This window comes from Podarcis erhardii, assembly GCF_964252035.2.
Source record: "Podarcis erhardii genome assembly, chromosome: 13".
NCBI lineage: Eukaryota > Metazoa > Chordata > Lepidosauria > Squamata > Lacertidae > Podarcis > Podarcis erhardii.
In genome coordinates this window covers 2,455,717-2,468,905 of record NC_138502.1, presented here as the reverse complement: position 1 = coordinate 2,468,905, position 13,189 = coordinate 2,455,717, and the positions used below count along the sequence as shown (strand labels likewise).

At 49.6% G+C, this 13,189-nt stretch overlaps 1 protein-coding gene across 15 annotated transcripts in view; it reads left to right on the top strand.

Annotated features, from left to right (window-relative positions):
* The window catches only part of DLG4 (discs large MAGUK scaffold protein 4), a gene marked incomplete at its 5' end in the record, with an annotated part of 134,652 nt that overhangs the window by 85,402 nt on the left and 36,061 nt on the right, over positions 1-13,189 (top strand). The window contains one exon of one of the 15 annotated variants that reach the window (XM_081835634.1): positions 7,744-8,580. The exons of the other annotated variants lie outside the window; for them this stretch is intronic. Within the exon in view, the coding sequence (XP_081691760.1) occupies positions 8,491-8,580 (90 nt within the window). Of the gene's footprint in view, positions 1-7,743; positions 8,581-13,189 lie in introns of those variants that run through there. 15 annotated transcript variants of the gene reach the window in all.

Below are 13,189 nucleotides of genomic sequence, written 5' to 3'. Positions count from 1 at the left end.
CCCTGGACCAGAGCACGCCAGGCACTCCTGTCTTCCACTGCCTCCCGCAGTTTGGACAAACTCATGCTGGTAGCTTGAGTTTAGCAAAGAGCAATGGGTTTAGCAAAGAGCAAAAACTCCAGGATTTGGGCTGTTGAAGGTTGTGTCACTGTCAGGGCCATGTTGATGTTTCACTCAGTCTTCACTGTGTTGCAGTACAACAGCTATTCCCAGCCTGGTGCCCACCGCCAACATGTTCTGGACTGAAATTCCCCATCAGCCCCAGGGGCTGATAGTAGTTGTAGCCCAACAACATCTGGAAGGTGCCAGGTTGGCATAGTCAGGATTAGAAGATGCTGAGATGGCTTGTGCAGAGTTGGCAGAAATTGTAAGTTACATCTACAGTTACATAATGGGCATCTCTCTTCAAAACCTCGGCAAGGATTTTTCCACTGAGGATGGGCAGTATGCAAATATATTTAAATTTAATTTGCTGCTGAAATACTGGCGAGTTAACCAGTTTTAAAAACCGTTGTCATCCCTCCTGCTGTGTATTATTTATATAGTGTCATCTGTGTGGTTGACACTGTCAAAAATTTACAAGCGGTCCTGTCTCTGTTGTGAGTGAGCATGCTCCCCCCCCCGACATCAAATGCTGTAAGGATATAAAAGACTCAGCCTGCCACTTGACCCCTTCCCCATTCGCCATAGTCTTGTGCTCCCTAGAATGCTCCCATAACTTCTCAAGGGGGAAGGGGAGGTCACAGAATGCTTACGTACAGCACCATTTCTGTGAGAGAGAGGGAGAGAGGTGGGGGAATAACTGCAAGGCCAGGAAACACATTTGAGGAGAGAGACGCGGTACTGGGGAATGTTATGGGAAAGTTACGCTTAAGGGAAAGATGGGTGGAGGCATTAGACTCCCGAAGAAGTGTATTGGTGTGCATCTTCCATCCATTGAAACTTGTGTAGGAGAGCATCCTGGTTAATCGAGACCTCCTTCTTAACTGGTGTTTGTGTATGGGCTTTGGTGCATTGGCTGATTTAGGGCCTGGACTGGCGTGCAATTCAATGAATTACCTTCCTTACGAGGAATGAGGGAAGACAGGCTGGGAGAGGGCCATTTTTCTAACAACTGGCCCCTTCCTGTGAATTATTGGAATAATAATTTTTGACAAAGGGTGAATAAGGACCGCTTGACAGATCTAATCAAATGGCTGCTCTAGGCCTTGCAGAATCCCCTCTCCCCCATCTTTCTAGGGATGAATTCCTGGTCTTTGTCAGTTTGTATTCCCCTCCTTTTATTCTAAAATGTATGTGTGCATATATTTTTTAATAGCATAGGAAATGTTACCTTCTTTTGGACATGGTGGATGGGTAGGTCAGTAATCAGGGCAGCTAGGTGGATCCTCTGTGTTCAGGAGAATTGTACCTCTCGGGTTACCTTCATACTTCAGTAGATCTGATCCAGCAGGGCTCAATTATTATTTTATTTACTTAACCAAATTTACATACCTTTTGATTGTAGGAAAAACAACCAACCCTCTAAGCAGTTTGCAAAAATGTGAAATAAAACATTTAAAATCTCAGCAAAAAAGCAGTTAAAAGCAAGCATATCAAAGCACTGGAAAGATGAGTTAAAATCAACAGGAGATAAAACAGGTGTAACTATTCGGTGCCTGGCTCTGGATAGGCTTGCCTAAACTAAAATGTTTTAAGCTGGTTGCTGAAGAGAGTACAGCGAAGGTACCTGCCTGATCTCAATAGCCAGGTACTAGTTCCAAAATGTGGGTGCTGCCACGCTAAAAGACAGATTTCCTAAAAGTGCCTAGCAGGTGTTATGTGTAGCAGTGCCAGTTCCACTGATCAAATCAGTCAAGTGAGCATATATGGCATGTGGCGATCCCGCAAATATACTGGTCCCAAGCTGTTAAAGGCTTTATATACTACTAGTAGTAACACCTTGAATTTGGTCCCATAGCAAATGGGCGCAACCAGTACAGATATCTGAACAGAGAGGTGTTATATACATATTCTGATGTTCTTGTGACCAATTTAGGTTGGTGTAGGAGTAAGTATGGAAATTTTAAAGCCCCCCCCCCCCGGTTATATAACACCCAGATTTATTTATTTTTGCTTGATGTAGCATATATGCAGAACTTGCTCCTTGCAGATCCACAAAAATCAACATTTCGCAGACTGTGCGTCAAAGGCCACCACCATTGAGCCTCTGCACTGCAGAGTGACCCCATCGTCATGCAGTAGTCTTTTGACTGGAGGGACACTAGCAGAAGCAGCAGCTCCTCACATGCACAACGCATAGGCGCATGGGAGAGGACAGTTAGAGCATGAAGTGAGAGTCGATCTGTAGCAGGCAAAGATGGACGATGAAGAGAGATAACAGTGTAAATATTTTTTTATTTTTTTTTAAGTAATACAGTGAGCCAGCCCACAATTTACGTGCATTTAACTTGTGCACCTTCGACTTTATGCATGTGGCAAATTTAAAAATAAAAAGAGGCAGAAAGGGGTTGAGGTTCTGGGAAAAATGACTTTGGTGATCCCCCTCCCTCCCTCCCTCCCTCCATTGAACTCAATGGGTTTTGAATGTACACAATTTTGGCTTTAGGTGTGATCCCTGGAACATAACAACCTCATAGGTTGTGGGCTTACTGTAATACCAAACTGGGAATAGAGAAGAAGGGTATAAGAAAAGGAAGCTGCTATAAGAGGAAGAAAAGGCCAGAAAAGGGCAATCACAATGATCAAAGGAATGGAGTGAATCCCCTATACCGTATCCCCAAATTCGTGGAAGAGAGCGCTGTTGATGGCTACTAGCCATGGCGGTTCTCCTTTGCCTCCGCAGTTGGAGGTAACAGTGCTTCTGAATGCCAGTTGCTGGAAACTGCAGGAGCTGGAGAGGGCTATTGTGCTTGGATCCCGCTTGCAAGTTTCTTGCAGGCTGGCCACTGTGAGAAAAGGATGCTGGACTAGGCGGGCCATTGGCCTGATCAAGCAGGACTCTTGTAATGCTGTTATGTTCTTATGGCAGTAAAATGAGCAGGAAAGAAACAGGCACTTTTCCCCGGGATGGGAGTAAGGTGCAAGTTAACTGCAGCGATGGCTGATAAGCACTGGTCTTAGCTGGCAGGGAGGGAAAGTGTAAAACCAAATAGGACCCAATAGATATTGATCCTTTCAAGCCCAACCTGTGATTCCCCACTTGTTGTTGGCCTGTTAGCCCCCATCATCCCTGGCCATTGACCATGCTGACTTCTGGGGTTACTGGGAGACCAGCAATGTCTAGAAGGCCACAGGGTCCCATTCCTCCAGTCTATGACTGTGCATGGGTTACTCTCTTAAAATGCAGCTAGGTCCTTTTCCCAATTCAGATTGAAAATAGTTTGGAGGGGAATGTGTCAAAATGCAGTATTTCCTGAGAAATGACAGGATAGGTATGGGAGAGATATGGATTGTGTCTAATGTAATGTGCCCACAGCTTCCCCAACCTTTGGTGGTATCAAATGGGATGCAGATTAAATGGGAGGGCATGCCCAGTCTGAAAGACTCAGGATCAGGAAATTGTGCCTAAAATGTGGAAGCTGTTTCCCGATGCCTCCAGAGCTAAAGTCTCTACTTAGCTGGACTGTGGAACTCCCTGCCACAAGGAAACTGCTGCACCAAAGAGTTAAGCCATTTCCGCAGAGGGATTAGACAGCTGCAGAAAATGCTATCAGTGTTTACCAGCCTATATTGTACCTATTCTCCAGATGTCGCCATTTTGTGGTTGACTCTGCCCCTTGCGCCACCATTTTGTGACTGGTCACAAGCAGACCCAGGGAGCAGTGGGGTAGAGTAGAACTTTTCGGGAACCTGTCCCTTGCTCTAAAATACACCAATTTTGTGCTTCCTACAGACACGACAATGCCTTTAGTTGTGGCTTAAAACCCTAAAACGGTCTCTCACAGCTGGATAAATCTTTACTATGAACGGTTTTAATTATCTTATATGTATATCGCTTTGAGACGGTGGGTTAGAAGACAATTAATAAATTAATTCTAGGAATGATAATGGCAACCAATAAACCTTCAGTGGAGAATTCAAGATCCTTTTGTTAGTCAAACTCTTCTGGGTGCAGGGGGCAGTGGGGGAGGAAGACTCCTAGCAGAGGCCAACAGGAGCTGAGGCGCTTCGGTGTGGGGCAGAATTTCTTGCAGGAGGTTGGAAGAGGATATACCAGAATCCAAGAGGTTTGGGGGCGGGATGAGGGTAGGAAGTGCTGCCATGTATTTCAAAGACTCTAAGCCCAGGTCCGTGGCACAAATTACTTGCATTTGCTAATTCATTTGTATGTATGCAATCCCACACATTTGTGTGGTTTTTTTTGTTTTTTTTATAATAGATTTTATTAAAGTTTTGAAGGTTACAGAAAGAAAAGTAGAAAAAGTTAAACAAACAAAGCACAAAAACAAAAAGGAAAAAACAAAAAAACACAAATCCAACCTTTACATAACTTTCTTTCCTTTGCTTATTTCCTTGACCTCCTCACACCTCCCTTTTTTGTATTCTAGTTCAATTAGATATTTCAGCAAATCCTTTCCATCTTTGTTTTTATCCTAAAAATTTATCTTGACATACTATAATTTTACATTCTCCTCTTTCACTAATTACCAATCCATTTTTACTTAATCCTTTATAACAATTCTGCTAAAACCACATAGCTTCATTCCAACATCCTTCTAACATTCCTTAATTTTACAATGTTTCTGTAGATAAACTTTAAATTTTTTCCAATCTTCTTCCACCGACTCTTCTCCCTGGTCTCGGATTCTGCCAGGCAATCACACACATTTGAAGGAAATGAGAGGAAATAAGATTCTCTGGTCCCAGGACTCTGTGTATTGCCCCCTCTCTGCAAATTAAGGAGCTGGGAGGGGCTGGAGTCTCCCCTTTTGTTGGGGGCTCAGCTCCCCTGTAAGCAAAGGTTCTTTAAAAGGAGAGAAAGTGAAGGAGATCTGGGTCTGGTGCAGAGTCCATGGGGCTCAGCCACCCCCTAACAGCCGTGTGTGTGAGAGCCAAGCATGGATGACTTGGCAGAAGAGATGGGGGGTTTCATCCACACTTCATCTTGTCGCAAAGGAGCTCCCTGCCCCCGCCACACACCACCCCAATAAGCAGGCCTCATGGTAGCCTTGCGGTGGTGTGGGGTGGGCTATAAGATCTGTGACAGAGCAGCTGCCTTGTGTGTAGAAGGTCCCAAGTTCAGTTCCCAGTGGCACCTCCCAGGTAGGGTTGGGAGAGACTCTCTGCCTGAATCTCTGGAAAGCCACTGCTGCCAGTCCGTGAAGACAAGACTGAGCTAGACAGACCTAGCTTCCCATGTTCTTCTCTATTCCAGCCCTTCATTCTGAACGATGAGGGCTAGAATCTTGCTTTATTCTTAAGGGATTTGGCTGCAGCTCAGTGACAGAGCATCTGCTTTGCATGCAGGTCCCATGACGCTGTGGGTTAAACCACAGAGCCTAGGGCTTGCCAATCAGAAGGTCGGTGGTTCGAATCCCTGCCTCTTTGCTCCCGTTGCTCGGTCCCTGCTCCTGCCAACCTAGCAGTTCGAAAGCACGTCAAAGTGCAAGTAGATAAATAGGTACCACTCCGGCGGGAAGGTAAACGGCGTTTCCATGCGCTGCTCTGGTTTGCCAGAAGCGGCTCAGTCATGCTGGCCACATGACCGGGAAGCTGGACGCCGGCTCCCCCAGCCAATAAAGCGAGATGAGCGCCGCAACCCCAGAGTCGTCCGCGCCTGGACCTAATGGTCAGGGGTCCCTTTACCTTTACCCAGGTTCAATCCCCGACAGCATCTCCAGGTAGGGCTTGGAGAGATTCCCTATCTGAAACCCTGGAGAGCTGCTGCTGCCAGTCAGAGTGGGAAATTCTGAGCCAGATGGACTCCAATCAGCTTCCATCGTTTCTTTCATTTTAAACCATGGAAACAACATAAAGGCTGTGTGTGTGTGTGTGTGTGAATTCCCTCTCCCACCCCACAGGACTGTAACCCTGGCCCGATTTAGTCCTTGCAGCTGGCTTTAAGCCTTAGAAACCCCTTGTCTTGTTTGACCCGTTCAAGAGGCCTACAGAGACTATAGGAACATGGGGTCCTGGACGTCTGGGTTCCCCACCGGAGTCACAGTGTCCACAACTGTTGGCTGGAGCTGATTGCACAACTTATTTCAACACATGCCCTATCCTAAATTGCAGGATTGTGATTTTGTTAAGGTTGCTAACGCATCTTCTCTTTGGAGTGGGGAGAGTTCCTCCCGGGACAAAGCTGGGCCTGGCATGTGGCATGGTGGGCGCAGATCTCATGGGGCTCATCGGGTCACCCGCCCTCACCTTTCCGCAGGGGACTGCCGTGGTGCCTCTAATCCCATCAGAGAGGTGACCTAAGAGGCCTGTCCTGACAGAAGCCTCCTCCTCCCAATCCAATTAACCTGAGCGCCAGACCAAGGGCTGATAGAGGGCGGGAGGAGGAGGAGGAGGGAGAAAGAGCCACCAGGGGGGTGCTGTGCTGCAGGCCTGAGCAAGGGATATTTAGCGGCGTCTTTTCGGCATCGGTGGGGCTCGGTGAGAGCCTGCCGTGGTTGTGCAAAGCTCACTGCGGCGAGGTTTCTGCCATCCCTGCACTTTTTAAGCAGGTGTCTGGCCCCTGCAAAAACCCTTTCGCTGATAACTAGGAGGCCTCTTCTTTTCCCCGCTTCCTTCCCCTTCTGCCCCTTATTCTTCTTCCTTTTCTCCCTGCCTCCAGGAAAAGCCCCATTGTCGCTTAGCACCCCAAAGTGCCTCCTTTCAGCGTGGTAAGGGCGCCACCTGGTGGCTGCTCTTGACACCTGCATCTCCCCAAGGGCATGGTCTCGTTCTGTTCCGGAACTCAGGAGTTCTGCCCCTTCCCCTCCCCCACACCTCCCCATTTGTCCTAATCTAAGCAGAACTCCACTTTGTATCCAGAAAACCTGGGCTTGGGCTCTCTCCAACCCCATCCTGCCCCAGAGAAACAAGGAGCCCGGGGTTCTGGAACATCTCTTTGGTTAACCCCTTGTGCCCCGTCCTTCCTCTAGATTCCCGGATTTTTCCTGCTCCTCGCCCTTTCGCCTCTTTGCTCTCCCTTCCCAAAGAATCCAGGAGACCTTGCTCCTAGAATAAGAATAATATGCCTCCCCCACTTCCCTAAGAGCCCAAGCTCCCAGATCTCCCCCAACTCCCCTCTGCCCTAACCTCCTCTGCTCTCTTGGGAACCCAGGCGTCCTGGCGTCCTTCCCCAGCGCCCCCCCCCCTCCACACACACACACACACACACACACACACACACACACACCCCGGAAGTCCAGGTGCCTCCCCCTTTCCCGTTTTCTGCCTGCCTGATGAAGGATGCTCAAGAGGGATGGAGCCCCCCAGCCCCGCTAGCTTCCCCTCCCTCCCCCCGCTCCAAAAGCCCAACCTGAGCCCAACCCCCCGGGACCAGAGAGCGGGGGATCATTGCCTTCTAGCAAGGCAGGAATAGCCAGACTCCATCCTTTCCAGAGGGGGAAAAACCTCCTTTCTTCGCCGCTGTGCCTCCTTGGCCCCATCAGGCACGTAGAACCCGAACCCGGCTCCATCTGGGCAGCCGTCTGCCTCGCCATCCGCTCCGCTGCGAGCGAAGGAGAGAGGGGGTAGGCAGTCTGCGTGAGTGTGTGTGTGTGGAGGGGGGGGGTGCAGAGAGAAGCTCAGGGATGCTGGGAGTCACAAACAGCCTTTAGCCCCGAAGGGAGGGGGTGCAAACAGTGCTTTCTCGCCGGGGTGGATCGGGCCCCTTGCCCATCGGTGGTCCCCCCCCCCCAGAGGTGAGCGGAGAGGGATTGCCAGCATCCATCCATCCATCCATCCGCTGGCCTCCAGATCTATTCCTCCCTCGGTGGAAATTTCCTATTCCACCTGTTTTTCTTTTCCTTCCCTCCCCCTCCTCCTCCCCCTCCCTCTTTTTTCTTCTCCTCCACCCCCCCCCCCTTTCTCATTGAATTCTTTCTGGCCCATTGAGCACACAGAGAGAGGGAGATTGTTTGGCTTCCCTCCCTGCATCCTTTCCGTCCACCTGACGGGGAGCAGGCGAAGGAGGCAGAGAGCGTGAGGGTGGCCTGATGATGGTGGTGAGGATGGGAGGGTCCTAAGCTCCTTCCACCTCCTTCTGCCAGAGGGGGACCTTGTGCCCCCCACCCCATCCAGAGAGAGAGGCGGGTCTGCATCCCGGCAGAGGGGAGCCGAGAGAAAGGGCACGGGGGGGGGGGGAACAATGCCCCCTTTCCCCTAATATTTGCCTGGTGAATTTAAAACCCCTTTCCCCTCCCCTAAAATATATTTTGGTCTTGCTCTGCTAGTTTAGGAAAATATTGGGGGAGGTATACAAAGAACTTGAAGGGGGCATTCTCCCTGTTTCTCCACCCTCCTGCCACCCTCTGGAGCGTCGCCCCAGGGGGCATCATGTTTGTGTCCGTGTGGTATGCCAAGAAAATGGGGCGAAGGTTTATTAGCAACGTCCGGAAGGCGAAGAGGCAAAGGCACCTGCTCACGGTACGGGGTTTGGGGGGGGAGTGGGCTGGAGGGGGAGCACCCCTGTTGTGTCATTGGAGTGGGTGGGGTGGGTGAACCATGGGGAGGGAGAGAAATCTCAGTTTTGCTTGGGAGGGGCGTATCAGCAGCCGGGAGGAAGAGTGAGGGGGCTGGAGGAGGGGAAAGAGTGGAGTTGGGGGTCTCTGTGGAGTTTGGGGTCAAAAAGTGGGGCATGGTTCAAAGCCACTAGGGCTGCAGCTTGTATTTTGGGGGTGTGTACAAACCAGGTAGTTTGGGGTGGGGGAATGTAAGAAATTGGTTGGAGGAAGGAACAGGGTACTTTTTTGGGGGGGAAATGGAGTTCCAGGCGCAAGGGGGAGAGACAGGGTGTGACACGTTAGGGACTTCAGAGGAGAGTGAAGAGGGGCAATAGTGGGTCCTAGGACTCCAGGGTTGGGGGGGGGGCTGAGGGGGAGGTGTGCCTATGGGAAGGGAGCCAGGACTCTAAGGCTAATGAGGGGAGGTGAATATTTTATTCTCTCCTGGGGTTGATTGGGTTGCAAGAGAGCGAGTGAGTGGGAGGTAACCCGGACTCCTGGGTTCTCTGGGAGGTCTGAGCTCCATGGGGTAGGATGGGGGCGGCTTTGGGGTAGTGGTGGTAAACAAATGGTTTTCTGTCTGCGTGGGTGGGTAGGAACAGACACAAGGCAGAACGTCCTTTTCCTCTCAGCCCATCTGGCTCTCCGCTCTGGGCCCAGACCCATAGATGTCCTTAAACCCCCCACCCCACCTAATAAATGATACAAGGATTCCCAGGGGTGCAGGATAAGATGGCTGGGAAAGAGATAAAAGTCAGGAGTGGGGCAGCATTTGAGGATCTTAGAAGAGCCTTAGGGTTCTGGAAAATCTGTGTTGGAGGGGTGTCCCTGAATTGGAATGCAAGGAGATTAAGAGGGGTGAAATAGTGGGGTCAGGGGGCTTCATGATAGCCTGGGCATTGGGGGGGTGGGTCATGAGGGGCTGTAGATATCTGGAACTCAAAGTGGGGTGGGAGGGTCTGTGAATAAACTAACCATGACTGGGATTTTTCTGGAAAGGATAGAAGATGAAAATTTGTGATCTGGACAACGGAATATTGGGGTGCAGGGTATTTATATGTGTGTCTGACTGGATGTGGGTGGGTTGCAAGGGATACCCCCAGGAAAAGCACAGGTCATCTCCCAGATAATTATCTAGGGTTGGATGATTTGGGGTGAGGGTGGGGAGTAGTCCTTTGGCCAGGAATATTGGAGGGTCAGGATTAGAGGGCTGTCAGCCCTTTCAGTTCCCTTTGGGATCTATGTGAAGTAAGCAGTGTGTGTGTATATATATGAGTGCGTTAGGGGAGGGGGGAGGTTGTGCGTCAGCTTTATAGACAGATGGCGTCAGTGTTTATACTGTAAATTTTCCTGAGTTATGAATGGGAGAGTGAAGAAGGACTTTCATGACTTGGGTTCCTGATCAGTTCGGTTTGTTTTTTATGTGCTTTGCTTTTTAATAAAGGGGGGGGGGAGAAAGAGCCACCCTTCCCCTCTATTCCCTTTTTGTAGAAGCATTGCAGTTGTTAAAAAAAAAAAAGTGAATGAATCCTAGCGTCTGATCCCTGTGTGCTACACTCACCCTTGGGTTGCCACCCCCCAAACTAGGCTCTGCTGCCCCAGCTTGACCCTGCCTGTCAGAATTACAGGCAGTTGTGTCGTCCCCATCCCAACTTAATTTAGGTCCTCCCTATCCCCTAGGCTCCCCCCCCCCACAAGGCTCCTAGCAAGACTGCAGCGGCCAGCACCACCATGTTCCTTCTGGAAACTGCATTGCCTCCTGTTGTCGTGGCCTTTTCTAGATCCCTCCATGCCCAGCTGGCAGGGCCGGCTCTGGATCCCGAAGGAGGGTGCATTTAGAAGATTAAAGGCCCCCAATTTGCCTTGGCAGACCTTCCCTGGGATTGCTGCATCGCCTGGCAGGGGGACGGACGCAGCTGCGGAAGGCCTGCTCTGTGGAGATGTGTGTGTGCGGTGGGGGGAGAAGGGCAGCCGTCCTTAAAGGAGGCCTTTTGCCTGCTGGAGCTAGGAATTTGGTCCTTGGCACAACTGTTGCCCATGACCTGAGCAGAATTCAGGGGTCTACCTGCTTGTTTATGGGGTGCAGGGAGAGCTGTGAGAGTTTTTTTTGGGGGGGTATTGGTGCCTTTGAATGCCACTTTAAAATGCAGCCATCTTGACCCAGGAGACCCTTGTTCGGGATGCAACCTCTCACCCCACCCCACCCAGTTTTATATAGCTAGCCCTGCATTCTCTTTATGAGTCTTAGAGCTGGTGCTGATGTTGTGACATGTGGATAATGCTCCCCTCTCCTATGGCAATTGCAGAGCAATCGGAGGACTGGGGAAATGTGGAAGGAAGGAGGGGTCAGAACTCTGGCAGATAAGCTGCCTGGCATGCAGATTCAGTTCTTGGCATTTGCTGGGTGGGCTGTGAATGAATGTCCCCTGTCCAAGACTCTGGAGACTATACAGCCTTAGATGGACCCCAAGGGTCTGACTCGGTATAAGACAGCTTCTTAGATTCCTATTACTTTAGACCCCTTCTGCACTATACCTTTAAAGCAGTGTCATTCTTCTTTAAACAGTCATGGCTTCCCCCGCAAAATCCTGGAAACTTTGTGAAGGGTGCCGGGAGTTGTTGGGAGACCCCTGTTCCGCTCACAGAACTACAAATCCCAGAGTGGCGTCACCGTCCATCCCACTTCCCTGGGAACGCTGAGGATTGTAGCTTTGGGAGGGGAATAGAGGTCTCATACCAATTCTCAGGAGACGCGGGTGGCGCTGTGGGTTAAACCACAGAGCCTAGGACTTGCTGATCAGAAGGTCAGCGGTTTGAATCCCCGCGACGGGGTGAGCTCCCGTTGCTCAGTCCCTGCTCCTGCCAACCTAGCACTTGGAAAGCACGTCAAAGTGCAAGTAGATCAATAGGTACCACTCCGGCAGGAAGGTAAACGGCGTTTCCGTGCGCTGCTCTGGTTCACCAGAAGCGGCTTAGTCCTGCTGGCCACATGATCGGGAAGCTGCATGCCGGCTCCCTCGGCCAATAAAGCAAGATGAGCGCCGCAACCCCAGAGTCGGCCGTGACTGGACCTAATGGTCAGGGGTCCCTTTACCTTTACCAATTCTCAGCACCCTTAACAAACCACAGCTCCCGGAAATATTCACAGGAAGCCATGTCTTTTTAAACTGGTATCCTAGAGCTTTGCACTTACAGTGCTGGTGGGGCTGTAGCTCAGTGGTTGAGCATGCAGAAGGTCCCAGGTTCAGCTCCTGGCAGTGTTTCCAAGTATGGGCTGGAAACGTCCCCTGTCTGAAACCCTGAAGAGCTACTGCCAATGAGAGTTCGCAATACTGAGCTGGGCGTATGAGAGGTTCTGACTTTGTATAATGCACCTTCTGATATTCCAAGCAGTGTTAGAAACTGGGATATGAAAGCTAGGAGCTCAATGGCACCTTAAACCTAGATTATGGGCACAACAACAGAATGTCTAGGTGCACTTTTTATATAACAAGAATACAAAGCCGAAAACGAATGAATGGCAGCTAAGATATTATGTTCGTTTTTCATTTGGTCTAGTCCTTCCCTGCCCACCCCCCTAATATTCTGAAGAGGGTCTCTTCTCCATTCTTCAGAGAGTAGCTGGAAGTGGGGAGGCAGAAAAAGGTCCTCCTTTCCTTCCACTCTGCAGTTTTAATCTGAAATCTTAAGCAGTACTGTACCCTGAGCTCAGAAACTGCTCACTCTAATCAAATTCCCTGTCACAAAATGTGCCTAGAACAACGGGAGTTTTGAACACTGATTCCAAGGTTTAATCTGGACACATGATTCTGTTACTTACATTTTTATAAATAAATTGATTTTGTTTGTTTGTTTTAACAGTGGTAGTTCTTTATATATATTTAACTGGTTTGTGGGTTTCAGCTATATTTTTACCTATAATTTTATCTGCACGTAGTTTGGAGAGCTTTTTAGTTCAAATGGTTTATCCATTTTCTTAATAAAGAGATGCTTTTCTAAAAAAAATCCCCTGCATCTCCAGGGTTGCTGTTGTTGTTTGAATAATAGAAGCATCAAGTAGGAGGTGATGGGGAATAGCTCTCCCCCCTCTCTCTGCCAGAGACCCTTCAGGACTCAGAAGGGCTTCCATTCAGAGATGAATCACAGTTATTCCTACTTTATACCTTTCATGAGATTGCATCAGTTACATTTGTGAACAGGAAAGCAGCCATGAGGGCCTAGTGCTGGAAGTTGAGGCTGAAGATTTTGTGTGTGTTTCCGACACAAACTCACTATCTCTCTAAGGGTCTCAACTCCCATCATCCTTGGCCACCCTGAGGCTGGGGCTGGTGGGGCCTGTAGTCTGTGAACATCTTAAGGGTGTCCATGTTGTGGAACACTGGATTGTATTGAGCTAGAATTGGGGAGATGTAGGTTCCATTCCTCACTCAGCCATAAAGCGACCTTGGGCCAGGTGTGCTCTCTCTCTCTCTTTTACCCTACTAGCCTACCTTACAGGGTTGTTTTTGAGGATAAAAATGGAGCAGAACTGT